The 19,683-nt window shown below is 36.1% G+C and overlaps 1 protein-coding gene across 3 annotated transcripts in view; it reads right to left on the bottom strand.

Annotated features, from left to right (window-relative positions):
- The window catches only part of FER (FER tyrosine kinase), a 466,095-nt gene that overhangs the window by 362,099 nt on the left and 84,313 nt on the right, over window positions 1-19,683 (bottom strand). For all 3 annotated transcript variants that reach the window (XM_082651708.1, XM_082651707.1, XM_082651709.1), the window contains one exon: window positions 12,984-13,083. In XM_082651708.1, coding sequence (XP_082507834.1) covers window positions 12,984-13,083 — 100 coding nt within the window. The remainder of the gene's footprint in view (window positions 1-12,983; window positions 13,084-19,683) is intronic.

Below are 19,683 nucleotides of genomic sequence, written 5' to 3'. Positions count from 1 at the left end.
AAAGTAAAATGATACCAGATGGAATAAAGAATGCTAGGAAAGATAACTACATGGATAAACATATAAGATGTTTTATTATAATTTTAAAGATACTTGACTAAACAACAATATTAACAATATAGTACAAAGTTAAAAACATATGCAAAAGTAAAATATATCACAACAATAGCACAAATATAGGAAGACTATATACCAGTGTAAGGTTTCCTTATTATACACAAGGTGATATAACATCACTTGAAGGTATACTATGGTAAATCAAAGATAAAATAACAAAAGAAAAAGTTACAGCTAATAAGACTAATAAAGGAGAGTAAACAAAAGAAAAAACAATAAACAAAAGAAAAAGTTACAGCTAATAAAGGAGATAAATGGGAATCTTAATAATTTTTTTTCAATTATTCCAAAAGGAGGCAGAAAAAAGGAAAAGGAGAATAAAGGACTGATGAAACAAAGAGGAAAAAAAAACTGCAAGATGACAGATTTAAACCTAACATTGTCAAAATCAATCACATTATAGTCTAACTATCCCAGTTAAAATGTAAAGATTATCAAGATAAAAAAGCAAGACCTAATTATATGCTGCTTATAAGAAATGCACTTCAACTATATAAAGACTAAAAAATGTTGAAGTAAAAGGATGATAAAAAGATATATCATGTAAACACTAATCGAAGTATCTAATATTAATATCAGATAGAACAGATAACACAGCAAAGAATACTACCAGGGATAATAAAGGTCATTTCATATGACAAAAGAGTCAGGGCATCAAGAGGATACAACAATCATGACTACTTTTACACCCAATAACTAGAGTTTCAAAATACATTAAGCAAAAAACTGACAAAACTATGAGAAGAAATAGACAAATCTACAATTACAGTGGGAGATTTCAATTGCCCCCTCTCAACAATTGATGGAACAAGTAGACAGAAAATCAGTAACAACCTAAAAACTTTTAATAACACTATTAACCAACTGGCCCAAGATAGCAATATAGACCACTGCAACCAACAACAGCAGAATACATATTCTTATCAAGTGCACATGAAGCATTTACCAAGGTAAACCATACTATGGGCCATATAACATGCATTCATAAATGTAAAAGGAATAAAGTCACAAAAAGAATATTCTCAGACTAAATGAAATTAAATTATAAATGAAAAATAGACCTTTTTTAATGTCAAATCTTTAGGAAACCAAATACATTTCTAAATAACCTATGTATCAAAGAAAAAAAAAAGCCAAAAGGAAATACTTTAAGTATTTTGAACTGAAGAAAAATGAAGACACAATACATACAAATGTATGGAATATTGCTAAAACAGTCCTTAGGGAAATTCATAGCACTAATGCCTACATAAGAAAAGAAGATAGTTCTCAAATCAATGATCTTAGTTAGCTTCCAGATTAAAAAAAAGAAAAAATAGAAAAACTGGTGCAAACTAAGCCTAAAGCAAGCAGAAGAAACAAAAAAACAAAGATTAGAGCATAAATCAATTAAATAGAAAGCAGAAAAATAGAAAGAAAATAAAGCCTAAAGCCAATCTTTGAGAAGATTAATAAAATTGATAAACCTCTAGCCAAAATGATTAGGGATAAAAGAGAAGACACAAAGTACCAATAACAAAAATGAGAAAGAAAATATCACCACAGATTCTACAAATATAAAAAGGTGGATAAGGAAGTATTCTGAACACCTTAGTACCAATAAATTAAACAAATGAAATGGACAATTCCTTGAAAGATACAACCTACTAAAACTCAAAGAAAAAGATAAACTGAATAGCCTATATGAATTAAAGAAATTGAAGTTATAGTTTAAAAATCTTAGCAAAAGAGAAAAAAATAAAGCAAGCAGACGCAGATGGCTTCACAAGTGAATTCTGCCAATATTTAAGAAATATTATAAATTGAACACAAACATTACTAAGAGGGGGCAATCATAGAGAGGACAGTATTATCCTTATACAAAAATGAGACAAAGATATTAAAAGAAACAGACATATTTGAAAATCCATAAAAACTTAGTCAACCATATCAAACAACATAAAAAATAATAATACATCATAACCAAGAGGAGTTTATTCCAGGAATGTGAAGATGGTATAATATTTTTAAAATGTGAAAATCAATCAAAATAATTCACCATATCAAGGTAAAAGAAGAAAAAAAATATCCATCTCCACAGATATGGCAAAAGCATTTGACAAAATCTAACATCCATTCTTAAGCAGGAATAAAAAGGAACTTCTTCAACCCGATAAAAGGAAAAACGTTTGAAAAACTACAGTTAACTTCATATTTATGATGAAAGTCTTTCCCCTAAGATCAGGGACAAGACAAACATGTTTGGTCTTTCTACGTCTGTTCAACACTATACTGAAGGGTCTAGCTAGGGCAAAGAGGCAAGAAAAAGGAAAAAAAAAAAAGACATCCAGATTGAAAAGGAAAAGGAAAACTATCTTTGTTCATAGACAATATGATCTTATAGGAGTTCTTTTGAGAAGTCATCTACTCTTTCTGATGATGAGGTGATGGCAAATGTTTCCATTTACGGCCATTATGTCAGAACCTTAGTTTGGATACAAGCTTTATGGATTCACAAAATTGTTTTATGGCAAACTTAACAATGTGCTTAACCAACTAAAAGCATTCAGAACTTAATATGCTATAGGAAAGTAAAACCTGTGTATATTGCATCCAAGAACTTATTATTCCATGCTCTAATGAAACACTCTAGTAACTTCAGCTAAATCGGCTAAAATTATTTTGGTTGTTCTCAGCATACATGTTATAAATAATAATCAGTAGACTAATATCCAAATTAGTCCAAGTCAATTTAAGACAAACATTTGTTCCCTTGACACAGCATAGAGCAAAATGACTTTGATATTTAGTGTATATTATTCAATACCAAAAAATTTAACTAAAATGGTGCTATATTCATATTACAAATGAATGTTATATTTTACATTAGACAACATAAATCAGTGTTCCTTTGGATATAAATTCTAACTGAAAATTTAACGTATTTTGTGTAACCCATACAGCAGGGATCAGGAATTTGGAATTTCAGTATTAACCCAGGCCTCCAGCTGATCTGCTACTGCTGCTGAACCTCCATTTCCAGTAACTGAACCCTTGATGCCAAACCAATTCTTTTTTTTCATATATTATTACCCTTTTTTTTTTCTTTAACATCTTTATTGGGGTATAATTGCTTTACAATGGTGTGTTAGTTTCTGCTTTATAACAAAGTGAATCAGTTATACATATACACATGTTCCCATGTATCTTCCCTCTTGTGTCTCCCTCGCTCCCACCCTCCCTATCCCACCTCTCTAGGTGGTCACAAAGCACCGAGCTGATCTCCCTATGCTATGAGGCTGCTTCCCACTAGCTATCTATTCTACGTTTGGTAGTGTATATATGTCCATGCCACTCTCTCACTTTGTCAGAGCCTACCCTTCCCTTCCCCACATCCTCAAGTGCATTCTTTAGTAGGTCTGCCTCTCCATTCCCATCTTACCCCTAGGTTCTTTATGACCTTTTTTTTTCCCCTTAGATTCCATATATATGTGCTAGCATACTGTATATGTTTTTCTCTTTCTGACTTACTTCACTCTGTATGACAGACTCTAGGTCGATGCAACTCACTACAAATAACTCAATTTCGTTTCTTTTCATGGCTGAGTAATATTCCATTGTATATACATGCCACATCTTCTTTATCCATTCATCCAATGATGAACATTTAGGTTGCTTTCATGTCCTGGCTATTGTAAATAGAGCTGCAATGAACATTTTGGTACATGACTTTTTTGAATTATGGTTTTCTCATGTTATATGACCAGTAGTGGGATTGCTGGGTCATATGGTAGTTCTATTTTTAGTTTTTTAAGGAACCTCCATACTGTTCTACATAGTGGCTGTATCAATTTACATTCCCACCAACAGTGCAAGAGTGTTCCCTTTTCTCCACACCCTCTCCAGCATTTATTGTTTGAAGATTTTTTGATAATGGCCATTCTGACCGTTGTGAGATGATATCTCATTGTAGTTTTCATTTGCATTTCTCTAATGATTAATGATGCTGAGCATTCTTTGATGTGTTTGCTGGTAATCTCTGTATCTTCTTTGGAGAAATGTCTATTTAGGTCTTCTGCCCATTTTTGGATTGGGTTGTTTGTTTTTTTGTTATTGAGCTCCATGAGCTGCTTGCAAATTGTGGAGATTAACCCTTTGTCAATTGCTTCATTTGCAACTATTTTCTCCCATTCTGAAGGTTGTCTTTTGGTCTTGTTTATGGTTTCCTTTGCTGTGCAAAAGCTTTTAAGTTTCATTAGGACCCATTTGTTTATTTTTGTTTTTACTTCCATTTCACTAGGAGGTGGGTCAAAAAGGAGCTTGCTGTGATTTATGGCATAGAGTGTTTTGCCTATGTTTTCCTCTAAGAGTTTCATAGTTTCTGGCCCTACATTTAGGTCTTTAATCCATTTTGAAATTATTTTTGTGTATGGTGTTAGGGAATGTTCTAATCTCATACTTTTACATGTACGTGTCCAGTTTTCCCAGCACCACTTATTGAAGAGGCTGTCTTTTCTCCACTGTATATTCTTGCCTCCTTTATCAAAGATAAGGTGACCATATGTGCATGGGTTTATCTCTGGGCTTTCTATCCTGTTCCATTGATCTATATTTCTCTTTTTGTGCCAGTACCATACTGTCTTGATTACTGTACCTTTGCAATATAGTCTGATGTCAGGGAGCCTAATTCCTCGAGCTCCATTTTTTGTTCTCAAGATTTCTTTGGCTATTCGGGGGTCTTCTGCGTTTCCATACAAATTGTGAATTTTTTTGTTCTAGTTCTGTGAAAAATGCCAGTGGTACTTTGATAGGGATTGCATTGAATCTGTAGATTGCTTTGGGTAGTAGAGTCATTTTCACAATGTTGATTCTTCCAATCCAAGAACATGGTATATCTCTCCATCTATGTGTATCATCTTTAACTCCTTTCATCAGTGTCTTATAATTTTCTGCATACTGGTCTTTTGTCTCAAGTAGGTTTATTCCTAGATACTTTATTCTTTTTGTTGCAATGGTAAATGGCAGTGTTTTCTTGATTTCACTTTCAGATTTTTCAGCATTAGTGTATAGGAATGCCAGAGATTTCTGTGCATTAATTTTGTAACCTGCTACTTTACCAAATTTAAGTTTTCTGGTAGCATTGTTAGGATTCTCTATGTATAGTATCATGTCATCTGCAAACAGTGACAGCTTTACTTCTTCTTTTCCGATTTGGATTCCTCTTATTTCCTTTTCTTCTCTGATTGCTGTGGCTAAAATTCCAAAACTATGTTGAATAAGAGTGGTGAGAGTGGGCAATCTTGTCTTGTTCCTGATCTTAGTGGAAATACTTTCAGTTTTACACCATTGAGGACGATGTAGGCTGTGGGTTTGTCATATATGGCCTTTATTATGTTGAGGAAAGTTCCCTCTGTGCCTACTTTCTGCAGGGCTTTTTATCATAAATGGGTGTTGAATTCTGTCGAAAGATTTCTCTGCATCTATTGAGATGATCATATGTTTTTTCTCCTGCAATTTGTTAACATGGTGTATCACGTTGATTGATTTGTGTATATTGAAGAATCCTTGCATTACTGAAATAAACCCCACTTGATCATGGTGTATGATCCTTTTAATGTGCTGTTGGATTCTCTTTGCTAGTATTTTGCTGAGGATTTTTACATCTATGTTCATCAGTGATATTGGCCTGTAGTTTTCTTTCTTTGTGACATCTTTATCTGGTTTTGGTATCAGGGTGAAGGTGGCCTCGCACAATGAGTTTGGGAGTGTTCCTCCCTCTGCTATATTTTGGAAGAGTTTGAGAAGGATAGGTGTTAGCTCTTCTCTAAATGTTTGATAGAATTCGCCTGTGAAGCCATCTGGTCCTGGGCTTTTCTTTGTTGGAAGATTTTTAATCAGAGTTTCAATTTCAGTGCTTGTGATTGGTCTGTTCATATTTTCTATTTCTTCCTGATTCAGTCTTGGCAGGTTGTGCATTTCTAAGAATTTGTCCATTTCTTCCAGGTTGTCCATTTTATTGGCATAGAGCTGCTTGTAGTAATCTCTCATGATCTTTTGTATTTCTGCAGTGTCAGTTGTTACTTCTCCTTTTTCATTTCTAACTCTATTGATTTGAGTCTTCTCCCTTTTTTTCTTGATGAGTCTGGCTAATGGTTTATCAATTTTGTTTATCTTCTCAGAGAACCAGCCTTTAGTTTTATTGATCTTTGTTATTGTTTCCTTCATTTCTTTTTCATTTATTTCTCATCTGATCTTTATGATTTCATTCCTTCTGATAACTTTTGGGGTTTTTTGTTCTTCTTTCTCTAACTGCTTTAGGTGCAACGTTAGGTTGTTTATTTGAGATGTTTCCTGTTTCTTAAGGTAGGATTGTATTGCTATAAACTTCCATCTTAGTACTGCTTTTGCTGCGTCCCATAGGTTTTGCATCATCGTGTCTCCATTGTCATTTTTTTCTAGGTATTTTTTAATTTCCTCTTTGATTTCTTCAGTGATCTCTTGGTTATTAAGTAGTGTATTGTGTAGTCTCCATTTGTTTGTATTTTTTACAGATCATTTCCTGTAATTAATATCTAGTCTCATAGCATTGTGGTCGGAAAAGATACTTGATACAATTTCAATTTTCTGAAATTTACCAAGGCTTGATTTGTGACCCAAGATATGATCTATCCTGGAGAATGTTCCATGAGCACTTGAGAAAAGTGTGCATTCTGTTGTTTTTGGATGGAATGTCCGATAAATATCTATTAAGTCCATCCTGTTTAATGTATCGTTTAAAGCTTGTGTTTCCTTATTTATCTTCATTTTGGATGATCTGTCCATGGGTGAAAGTGGGGTGTTAAAGTCCCCTACTATGAATGTGTTACTGTCGATTTCTCCTTTTATGGCTGTTAGCATTTGCCTTATATATTGAGGTGCTCCTATGTTGCGTGCATAATTATTTACAATTGTCATATCTTCTTCTTTGATCGATCCCTTGATCATTATGTAGTGTCCTTCTTTGTGTCTTGTGATAGTCTTTATTTTAAAGTCTATTTCATCTGATATGAGAATTGCTACTCCAGCTTTCTTTTGATTTCCATTTGCATGGAATATCTTTTTCCATCCCCTCACTTTCGGTCTGTATGTTTCTCTAGGTCTGAAGTGGGTCTCTTGCAGATGTCATATATATGGGTCTTGTTTTTGTATCCATTCTGTATCCATTCTTGTTTTTGTAGCCAGTCTGTGTCTTTTGGTGGGAGCCCTTAATCCATTTACATAAAAGGAAATTATCTATATGTATATTCCTATTCCCATTTTCTTAATTGTTTTGTGCTTGTTTTCCTTCTCTTGTGTTTTTTGCCTAGAGAAGGTCCTTCAGCCTTTGCTGTAAAGCTGGTTTGGTGGTGCTGAACTCTGTCAGCTTTTGCTTGTCTGTAAAGGTTTTAATTTCTCCATCAAATCTGAATGAGATCCTTGCTGGGTAAAGTAATCTTGGTTGTAGGTTTTTCTCCTTCATCACTTTAAATGTGTCCTGCCACTCCCTTCTGGCTTGCAGAGTTACTGCTGAAAGATCAGCTGTTAACCTTATGGGGACTCCCTTATGTGTTATTTGTTGTTTTTCCCTTGCTGCTTTTAATATGTTTTCTTTGTATTTAATTTTTGATAGTTTGATTAATATGTGTGTTGGTGTGTTTCTCCTTGTATTTATCCTGTATGGGACTCTCTCTGCTTCCTGGACTTGATGAACTGTTTCCTTTCCCATATTATGGAAGCTTTCAACTATAATCTCTTCAAATATTTTCTCAGTCCCTTTCTTTTGCTCTTCTTCTTCTGGGACCCCTATAATTCGAATGTTGGTGCGTTTAATGTTGTCCTAGACGTCTCTGAGACTGTCCTCAGTTCTTTTCATTCTTTTTTCTTCATTCTGCTCTGCAGTAGTTATTTCCACTATTTTATCTTCCAGGTCACTTATCCATTCTTCTGCCTCAGTTTTTCTGCTATTGATCCCATCTAGAGTATTTTTAAATTCACTTATTGTGTTGTTCATCGTTGCTTGTTTCCTCTTTAGTTCTTCTAGGTCCTTGTTAAATGTTTCTTGCATTTTCTCTATTCTATTTCCAAGATTTTGGATCATCTTTACTATCATTATTCTGAATTCTTTTTCAGGTAGACTGCCTATTTCCTCTTTATTTGTTAGGTCTGGTGGGTTTTTACCTTGCTCTTTCATCTGCTGTGTGTTTTTCTGTCTTCTCATCTTGCTTATCTTACTGTGTTTGGGGTCTCCTTTTTGCAGGCTGCAGATTCGTAGTTCCTGTTGTTTTTGTTGTCTGTCCCTAGTGGCTAAGGATGGTTCAGTGGGTTGTGTCGGCTTCCTGGTGGAGGGGACTAGTGCCTGTGTTCTGGTGGATGAGGCTGGGTCTTGTCTTTCTGGTGGGCAGATCCATGTCTGGTGGTGTGTTTTGGGGTGTCTGTGGCCTTATTATGATTTTAGGCAGCCTTTCTGCTAATGGATAGGGTTATGTTCCTGCCTTGCTAGTTGTTTCACGTAGGGTGTCCAGCACTGTAGCTTGCTGGTCGTTGAGTGAAGCTGCGTCTTGGCATTGAGATGGAGATCTCTGGGAGATGTTCGCCATTTGATATTACATGGAGCTGGGAGGTCTCTTGTAGACCAGTGTCCTGAAGTTGGCTCTCCCATCTCAGAGGCACAGCACTGACTCCTGGCTGGAGCACCAAGAGCCTTTCATCCACACAGCTCAGAATAAAAGGGAGAAAAAGAAGAAAGAAAAGAAAAGAAAAGAAAAGAAAGAAAGGAGGAAAGAAAGAGGATAAAATAAAATAAAATAAAGATTAAAAAAATAAAGTTATTAAAACAAAAAATAATTATTAAGAAAAAAAAAAATTTTTTAAGTAAAAAAAAAAAAAACGGACTGACAGAACCCTAGGACAAATGATGAAAGGAAATCTATACAGACAAAATCTCACACAGAAGCATACACATACACACTCACAAAAAGAGGAAAAGGGGAAAAAGTAATATGTCTTGTTCTCAAAGACCACCTCGTCAATTTGGGATGATTAGTTGTCTATTCATATTTTCCACAGATGCAGGGTACATCAAGTTGATTGTGGAGATTTAATCCGCTGCTCCTGAGGCTGCTGAGAGAGATTTCCCTTTCTTTACTTGTACGCACAGCTTTCGGATTTCAGCATTGGATTTGGCCCCGCCTCTGCGTGTAGGTCGCCTGAGGGCTTCTGTTCTTCGCTCAGACAGGATAGGGTTAAAGGAGCAGCTGATTCGGGGGCTCTGGCTCACTCTGGCCAGGGGGAGGGAGGGGAACGGGGCGAGCCTGTGGCGGCAGCGGCCGGCATGACTGCCCCAGCCTGAAGCGCGCTGTGCATTCTCCCGGGGAAGTTGTCCCTGGATCACGGGACCCTTGCAGTGGCGGTCTGCACAGGCTCCCAGGAGGAGAGTTGTGGAGAGTGACCTGTGCTTGCTCACAGGCTTCTTGGTGGCGGCAGCAGCAGCTTTAGCGTCTCATGCCCATCTCTGGTGTCTGCGCTGATAGCCGCGGCTCGCGCCCATCTCTGGAGCTCCTTTAAGCAGCGCTTTTAATCCCCTCTCCTTGCTTACCAGGAAACAAAGAGGGAAGAAAATGCCTCTTTCCTCTTCAGCAGGTCCAGACTTTATCCCAGACTCCCTCCCGGCTAGCCATGGTGCACTAACCCCTTCAGGCTGTGTTCACGCCGCCATTCCTCTCCCTGCGCTCCGACTAAAGCCCATGTCTCGGCCCCAGCCCCACCCGCCCCGGCGGGTGAGCAGACAAACATCTCGGGCTGGTGAATGCTGGTCGGCCCCGATCCTCTGTGCGGGAATCTCTCTGCTTTGCCTTCCGCACCCCTGTTGCTGTGCTCTCCTCCGTGGCTCCGAAGCTTTCCCTCTCCGCCACCCACAGTCTCCGCCTGTGAAGGGGCTTCCTAGTGTGTGGAAACCTTTCCTCCTTCACAGCTCCCTCCCACTGGTGCAGGTTCTGTCCCTATTCTTTTGTCTCTGTTTTTTCTTTTCTCTTTTACCCTACCCAGGTACATGGGGAGTTTCTTGCCTTTTGGGAGTCTGAGGTCTTCTGCCAGCATTCAGTGGGTGTTCTATAGGAGCAGTACCATATGTAGATGTATTTCTGATGTATCTGTGGGGAGGAAGGTGATCTCTGCGCCTTACTCTTCTGTCATATTCCTGCTACCTTCCCAAACCAATTCTTGATCAAATCCAGAATTTAACCCTTACTTACTATAGGAGCTATTTCTGGGTCCTATCTCCCCCGAAGCCTTGTCTTCTCAAGCTGGACACTATATATCAGATTGAGTTTTTAAATAGCTTTTCAAAGACCCCCTAATGTCTAAAGCAATGACTCTGAATGCCAGAGCCACGGCTTCGGTATCCACCACCAGTGCTCCAGCAATTCCTAGAGCCCATTCCAGAAATGGCCTGCTGTGGCCTCTCCAGATAAACTAAGGTTCTGACATAAAGCCTGTAAATGTTGGAAGAATTTGCCAACACAGCATCCTTATAAATAGTAAATAACTTCACAAAAAAAAACCTATTTCCATGTTAAAGGTAGAAGAAGGAGTTTGAAAACAGATACAAAATTTTCAAAAATATAATTTTATACTTTTTCAGGTAATCGTGAGTATAAAGATAGTTGTGATTATAAAACGGAAATTCACATAAGTCTCATACATTTACATAGTTATATAAGAACTTACTTTAAAAGTATATACACTATACATTTTACATTGATTTAATGGGAGTAATCAAATTCCAGAAAATGAAAAAGTACATCACTAATTCCTTTAGAAAGAAAATGTAAATAAGCTCACATATTTTAACTTCAGGAGACTCAGTCAAATAATACATTTCTTAAGATCAATTAAAACTACGGTCTTCAGATTTTCTAGTTGCCTTCTTACTACTGATACAACACTGAATGGTATTTTATCTCTATAATAAATAATAAAGATAAGTAATAAAGAACAATTATTACCTGTGAATAATCTTTGATAATATAAACTTTAGGTACAAGAACTATTTAAAACTTTATTATGATATCAGAATTAGATTTCATTTTTTAAACAAAAACTATGTCATTAAAAGTAGGTATCAAACACTTGGGAGTAATTATGTACTCCTTTTTCTAACTAATCATTCTCCAACAGATACAGACCTAGTGTGAAATACTTCACATAGATGGATTACAATATAGTTGGATTAAATCACCACTTGTTCTGGGTGAATTTAATATGTGGATGTTTATAATACAGGAAACTAATTTGAGAATGCTAGCCAAGTATTATGTAATGAACTTTATAAAACTAACCCTTTGACAGATTGAGTAGTAATGCTCAATGTACAAAACTATTTCTAAATCACTCTTGATGGTTTAGCAGGGGATCCCTTGTATAAAGACTAAATTTTGAAAAACAGTGAAGACTTGCAGTTCCCAAGTTAGAATATCAACTAGAAGTGGGTAAGCTCCTTGAATGTTTGAATCTCAATAACTTAAGGGTAGCAAATGCTCAGTAAATACTTCTTGATTATATAAAGCACTCTTTAAAATAAAAAAGGAATAATAATTAGGTATACGAAGTTTGAAAATTATGAAATAATCATACAACATTGGAATTTACATCTAAGGCTATCTGACTCCAAAGTCTGACTCATCTTTCCACTATTGCATTTTTTCTTTTCTTCACTTAAATAACTTACATAACTGAATTACGAAAGCATTTTAAAAGATAAGTTTGTATTAAAAAGAGATCATAATCTCAAAATGCTGGTTGAGGTACAAGAAAAATAAGTAAAAATAAGTAAACTGTGAATACTAATTCATCTAGAAACACTGCAAGAAGCAGAAACGTGAAATAAATGTGGGAGGGATGGAGACAGGGAGAAAGGGAGACACAAAGTAAATGCTGAAGGGAATACTGGGAGAAGGGAGGGGAGGGACAGAGAAGGAAGGAGAGGAAGGAAGTAGGGAGGAGCAAGAGGAAGAAGGAAAGGGAGGCAGAAGTGGGGGGGGGGAACTGCATCTAAATCAGTCTCTCTTCTAGTCTACTGGGAATAACAACAAAAACAGTATTTTCATTGTGTAAGGTATATCCAAATATAGGAGCTGTTTATTTCATTTACCTCAACCAAATGACAAAATAATATACAAGTAAAAGAAAAAGAGAAAATACATTAATAAATGAGAAAGGTAAATTTAATAATTAAAAAAATATTTTAAAAAGAGTTGCTAATAATCCTTCTATTTAACCAGAAAACAACAAAAATTTTATAATTAAAAAATATATAAATATGAAGACTAGTCACATTTAAAAACTATAACCACAAATCTTTGATTAAAACATAATGTTTCCCTTTCCATTTACTTCCAAAGCTTATTATGAAAATTTTAGTACAATATAGATATAAAATTAAGCTATGAAAGCAAAACTGAGCTATAAAATGACCTGTGATTTTAATGGCATTTAAATACAGGTAAAAAGAGGATCAATAAAAGCTTCTAAACAAATACAACTTTATTTTTCTTATTTAGCACTCAGTAATTAAATGAGTAAATCTGAAGCCTATGAGAAAAATTTAAACATTCCTTGCATTCTATTACAAGTACTGCATAATTCTATTAATAGCATTAACTACTCAAAAATAGTTTCCATTATTTTCAAAAAACAAAACAAAAAAAGAAATACTTATTACACAGTTTGGTAATTAGTCTATTTTGGCTTACTTTAATATTTTTAAAATGTGAATTGGTCTAAGTGTAATCATTCCACCACTTATAAAGATAACTTTCAAATGATAAGAATAAAAATCACTAAAATAAACATTTTTCATAATTGCATCATACCTTTAGCTACAGCTTCTTTATATTTCTCTTTGGCAGAATTCATTTCTTTTATTAATTGTCTATAGCTTGTTTTTAATTTCTCTAATTCTGTCTTTGTGACCTGTCAAAAAAAGAAATGAAAAAAAACTTTTTAATGCTTAAATTTATTTCAGTCGAGAACCTAAATTCCAAAGCATTAATAGATGCATATTTTACTGCTTATGGGGCAGAGGTGCTCTTTAATATACAATTACAACCAATAAACTAAAATTAGCTTAGAAATCGGTGATAAATTCAACAGCATATGAAAAAAAAACATTTCTTAAAAAGAAGAGCAGATCATAAAATAGTGCTGTCATCATCTAAAATGTAAAGGCCAGGGGCTTCCCTGGTGGCGCAGTGGTTGAGAGTCTGCCTGCCGATGCAGGGGACACAGGTTCGTGCCCCAGTCCAGGAGGATCCCACATGCCGTGGAGCGGCTGGGCCCGTGAGCCATGGCCGCTGAGCCTGCACGTCCAGAGCCTGTGCTCCACAGGGGGAGAGGCCACAACAGTGAGAGGCCCGTGCACCGCAAAAAAAATATATAAATAAATAAATAAATAAAATGTAAAGGCCAATAATTAATTGCTGTGTACAAAAATATTTTCTCTAATAAAAAAATAATTTAAAATACTTATTTTAATTATACAGAATAACTCTGAGCTGTCATAATTCACCAGTTCTAACATGATTTTTTTTTTTTTCACACTGTAACATCTCTGAAAAGATACATCTAACAATCATTGTTGGCCAGGCAGCAATCATGACAGTGGTCACTGCATGCACACATGAACTTCGTCATTATCTCTACCCAAAAGCTAGACAAATCCAAGTCTTTGATTCTGTCGTCAAAAAACCATAACAAGCATTTGAGAAAAAATTGAGTCTTAGATTGTATCTAAAAAACTTCTAATAAGCCTTCTGGAAGAGTATGAAATCAGCAGCATTAGAAACTTGCTAAAGGGGCATAAGAAACTTGGAAGAAAATCCCACAGTCCACTTTAAACAAATTCTGCATCGCAAATGTTCTTGACAGCATGGAGGATTGCACTGTGTAAATAAACAAAAATATCTACAACTATGATATAGATATAAATGAGTTCAAATCATTCCCTTTTAAAAAGAACCTCACTGGTTAACATTTTGTTTTTAATGGACTTTACCTTTTAGAGCACTTTTAGTATCACAGCCAAATTAGCACAAAGTATGGAGATTCCCTACTTGTCTTTTACCCTGATTCATGCACAGCCTCCCTGATTATCAACATACTCCACTGGAGTATGTTTGTAAATTTTTACAATTGATAAACCTACAATGACACAACATTATCACATAAGTCCATAGTTTACATTAAGTTCCACTCTTGGTGTACATTTTATGGTTTTGAACAAACATATAATGACATGTATCCACCATTATAGTACCACACACAGTTGTTTCACTGTCATAAAACCCTCTGTGCTCCACCTATTCACTAACTCCTGGGAATCAATGATCTTTTTACTGTCTTCATAGTTTTGACTTTTCCAGAATATCATATAGTTAGAATCATACATATTTTTCATATTGGCTTCTTTCACTTAGTAATATGCATTTAAGGTTCCTCCATATCTTTCTGTGGCTTGGTACCTCATTTTCTTTGAGCTCTGAATAATATTCCATTGTCTGGATGCACTACAGTTTATCCACTCACTTACTAAAGGACTTCTTGCTTGCTTCCAAGTTTTGACAATTATGAATAAAGCTGTTATAAACAGCTATGTGTGGGCTTTAGTGTAGACATATGTTTTCAACTCCTCTGCACAAATACTAAGGAGCTCAATTGCTGGGTCCTATGGTAAGAGTATTTTTAATTTTGTAAGAAACAGCCAAACTGTCTTCCAAAGTGGCTGGATTATTTTGCATTCCCACCAGCAATGAATGAGAGTTCCTGTTGCTCCACAACCTCACCAGTATTTGGTGGTTCTCAACGTTCTAGATTTGGGGCATTCTAATAGATGTGTAGTGGTATGTCATTGTTCCTTTAATTTGCACTTCCTTGATGACATATGATGTTGAGCAACTTTTTATGTGCTTATTTGCCATCTGTATATCTTCTTTGGTGAGGTGTTTGTTTTTTAATCAGGTTGCTGGTTTTCTTAGTAGACTTTTAAGAGTTCTTTGTGTATTTTTTTAATTAATTTTATTTATTTTTGGCTGTGTTGGGTCCTCGTTGCTGGGTGCAGGCTTTCTATAATTGCAGCGAGCAGGGCTACTCTTTGTTGCGGTTCACGGGCTTCTCATTGTGGTAGCTTCTCTTGTTCTGGAGCATGGGCTCTAGACATTCAGGCGTCAGTAGTTGCAGCACATGGGCTAAGCAGCTGCGGCACACGGGCTTCAGTAGTTGCAGCGCATGGGCTCAGTACCTGCAGCACATGAGCTCAGTAGTTGTGGCTCGCAGGCTCTAGAGCGCAGGCTCAGTAGTTGTGGCTCACAGGCTTAGTTGCTCCGCAGCATGTGGGATCTTCCTGGACCAGGGATCGAACCCATGTCCCCTGCATTGGCAGGCAGATTCTTAACCACTATGCCACCAGGGAAGAGTTCTTTGTGTATTTTAGATAACAGTCTTTTGTCAAATGTGCCTTTGCAAATGTTTTCTTCCAGTCTATGGCTTATCTTCTCATTCCTTTGATACTGTATTTGCAGAGCAGAAGTTTTATTTTTTATTTTTTTGAGGACAACCTGAATACAATACATATAATATATACCATATATATATAAAATATATATATAGCTTGGAGCAGGCAAGAAATATGGACACTTCCATCTACGTGACTGCCCATCACAGTTACTGCTCTGGTCTCATGGGCTCGAACTATTTTCCATTTTGCATACTTTTAAACTGTTGTATCACATTGATGTCTGTTGTTGAAATCTTTCTGAGAATTTTGCCAATCTGGTTCATTTTATCTTGCCTATCAGGCTGCTTTGAGTTCATTATATCTTTTAAACTTATGAAGTCATTATAGTTCCATAACTGCTTATAGACCACCCAGAGTGTGCCTGAGACCCTTTTGGGTTTCACTTCCAATGCTCGTACTTTCCCTTAAATTCTGTACTAAAGATGCCATACCATTTGAGATTGGAGGCACACTTTCATACCATGACTCACGTCCAGTGTTAAGTAGAATTTCTCTGAATGAAAACTCATGTGTTCCTTTGCCATTTGCAACACGTATCACACACATTTCTGTGGAGTTATAATGTTTTTAAAAAGAAAGAAAGGAGGGAATTCCCTGACGGTCAAGTGGTTAGAAATCTGCGTTCTCACTGACGAGGGCCCAAGTTCAATCCCTGGTCAGGGAACTAAGATTCCACAAGCCATGCAGTACAGGTAGGGAGGAGGGAAGAAAGAAAGGAAAACAGAGAAGTTTTAAAATTTTGAGGAGTTCCAACTTATCAATTATTTCTTCATGGATCACGCCTTTGGTGTTGTATCTAAAAAGTCATCTTCATACCCGAGGTCATCTAGGTTTTCTCCTATTTATCTTCTAGGTGTTTTATACTATTACATTGTACATTTAGGTCTGTGATCCATTTTGAGTTAATTTGTGTGAATGGTGTGAAGTATGTGTCCAGATTCATTTTTTTGCACATGGCGGTCCCTTGTTCCAGCACCATTTGTTAAAAATATTAACTTTTCTCCCCTGTATTGACTTTGCCCCTTTGTCAAAGATCAGTTAACTACAATTATGTGGATCTACTTCTGACTCTCTCCCTCTATTCTGTTCCACTGATCTATTTGTTTTCCTATTGTCTTTCACAAACACAAAACTATCTTGATTACTGTATTTTTAATTTAAAATACTCCTTTATCTTTTGTATATTAAGATATTTACACACACACACACACATATATATACATATATATACACACACACCTATATAGATATATATCAAGTCACAAGGCAAATTACTCATTATCCACAGAAAACTATCAGAATAATTTTTTAACATCTATTTAAAGTATAATTGCTTTATAAGGGTGTGTTAGTTTCTGCTTTACAACAAAGTGAATCAGTTACACATATACTTATATCCCCATAACTCTTCCCTCTTGCGACTCCCCCCCTCCCACCCTCCCTATCCCATCCCTCTAGGTAGTCACAAAGCACCGAGCTGATCTCCCTGTGCTATGCGGCTACTTCCCACTAGCTATCTATTTTACATTTGGTACTGTATATATGTCCGTGCCACTCTTTAACTTTGTCCCAGCTTACCCTTCCCCCTCCCCATAACCTCAACTCCATTCTCTAGTAGGTCTGTGACTTTATTCCCGTCTTGCCCCTAGGATCTTCATGATTTTTTTTTTACATTCCATATATATGTGTTAGCATATGGTATTTGTTTTTCTCTTTCTGACTTACTTCACTCTGTATGACAGACTCTAGGTCCACTCTGTATGACAGACTCTACGTTCATCCACCTCACTACAAATAACTCAATTTCTTTTCTTTTTATGGCTGAGAAATACTCCATTCTATATATGTGCCACATCTTCTTTATCCATTCATCTGTTGATGGACACTTAGGTTGCTACCATGTCCTGGCTACTGGAAATAGAGCTGCAATGAACATTGTGGTACATTACTCCATGAATTATGGTTTTCTCAGGGTATATGCCCAGTAATGGGATTGCTGGGTTGTACAGTAGTTCTATTTTTAGTTTTTTAAAGAACCACCATACTGTTTTCCATAGTGGCTGTATCAATTTACGTTCCCATCAACAGTGCAAGAGGGTTCAATTTCTCCACACCCTCTCCAGCATTTATTGTTTCTAGATTTTTTGATGATGGCCATTCTGACCAGTGTATGATATCTCATTGTACTTTTGATTTGCATTTCTCTAATGATTAATGATGTTGAGCATTCTTTCATGCGTTTGTTAGCAATCTGCATATCTTCTTTGGAGAATGTCTATTTACGTCTTCTGCCCATTTTTGGATTGGGTTGTTTGTTTTTTTGATATTCAGCTGCATGAGCTGCTTGTAAATTTTGGAGATTAATGCTTTGCCAGTTGCTTCATTTGCAAATATTTTCTGCCATTCTGCGGGTTGTCTTTTCATCTTGTTTATCTGTTTTAACTGTCATTGGTTTAAGTGTTTTAAGTGTTATTGTTTTAAGAATCATTGGTTCCCATTAGTTTATTTATGCTTTTATCTCCATTTCTCTAGGAGGTGGGTCAAAAAGGATCTTGCTGTGATTTATGGCATAGAGTATTCTACCTATGTTGTCCTCTAAGAGTTTGATAGCGTCTGGACTTACATTTAAGTCTTTAATCCATTTTGAGTTTATTTTTGTGTATGGCGTTAGGGAGTGCTCTAATACAATTCTTTTGCAAATAGCTGTACAGTTTTCCCAGCACCACTTATTGAAGAGGCTGTCATTTCTCCACTGTATATTCTTGCCTCCTTTATCAAAGATAAGGTGACCATATGTGCGACGGTTTATCTCTGAGCTTTTTATCGTGTTCCATTGATCTATATTTCTCTTTTTGTGCCAGTGCCATACTGTCTTGATTACTGTAGCTTTGCAATATAGTCTGAAGCCAGGGAACCTGATTCCTCCAGCTCCATTTTTCTTTCTCAAGATTGCTTTGGCTATACGGGGTCTTTTGTGTTTCCATACAAATTGTGAAATTTTTTGTTCTACTTCTGTGAAAAATGCCAGTGGTAGTTTGATAGGGATTGAATTGAATCTGTAGATTGCTTTGGGTACTATAGTCATTTTCACAATGTTGATTCTCCCAATCCAAGAACATGGTATATCTCTCCATCTATGTGTATCATCTTTAACTCCTTTCATCAGTGTCTTATAATTTTCTGCATGCAGGTCTTTTGTCTCCTTAGGTAGGTTTATTCCTGGATATTCTATTTTTTTGTTGCAATGCTAAATAGGAGTGTTTTCTTAATTTCACTTTCAGAGTTTTCATCATTAGTGTATAGGAACGCCAGAGATTTCTGTGCATTAATTTAGTATCCTGATACTTTACCAAATTCATTGATTAGCTCTAGTAGTTTTCTGGTAGCATCTTTAGGATTCTCTATGTATAGGATCATGTCATCTGCAAACAGTGACAGCTTTACTTCTTCTTATCCGATTTGGATTCCTTTTATTTCCTTTTCTTCTCTGATTGTTGTGGCTAAAACTTCGAAAACTATGTTGAATAATAGTGGTGGGAGTGGGCACCACTGTCTTGTTCCTGATCTTAGTGGAAATGATTTCAGATTTTCAACATTGAGGACGATGTAGGCTGTGGCTGTGTCATACATGGCCTTTATTATGTTGAGGAAAGTTCCCTCTATGCCTACTTTCTGCAGGGTTTTTATCATAAATGAGTGTTGAATTTTGTCAAAAGCTTTCTCTGCATCTATTGAGATAATTATACGGTTTTACTCCTTCAATTTGTTAATATGGTGTATCACATTGACTGATTTGCATATATTGAAGAATCCTTGCATTCCTGGGATAAATATGACTTGATCATGGTGTATGACCCTTTTAATGTGTTGCTGGATTCTGCTTGCTAGTATTATGATGAGGATTTTTGCATCTATTTCATCAGTGATATTGGCCTCTAGTTATTTTCCTTTGTGACATCTTTGTCTGGTTTTGGTATCAGGGTGATGGTGGCCTCATAGAA

Source organism: Grampus griseus (assembly GCF_964374135.1).
Source record: "Grampus griseus genome assembly, chromosome: 3".
Classification (NCBI taxonomy): Eukaryota; Metazoa; Chordata; class Mammalia; order Artiodactyla; family Delphinidae; genus Grampus; species Grampus griseus.
This window is presented reverse-complemented; position numbering and strand designations above follow the sequence as displayed.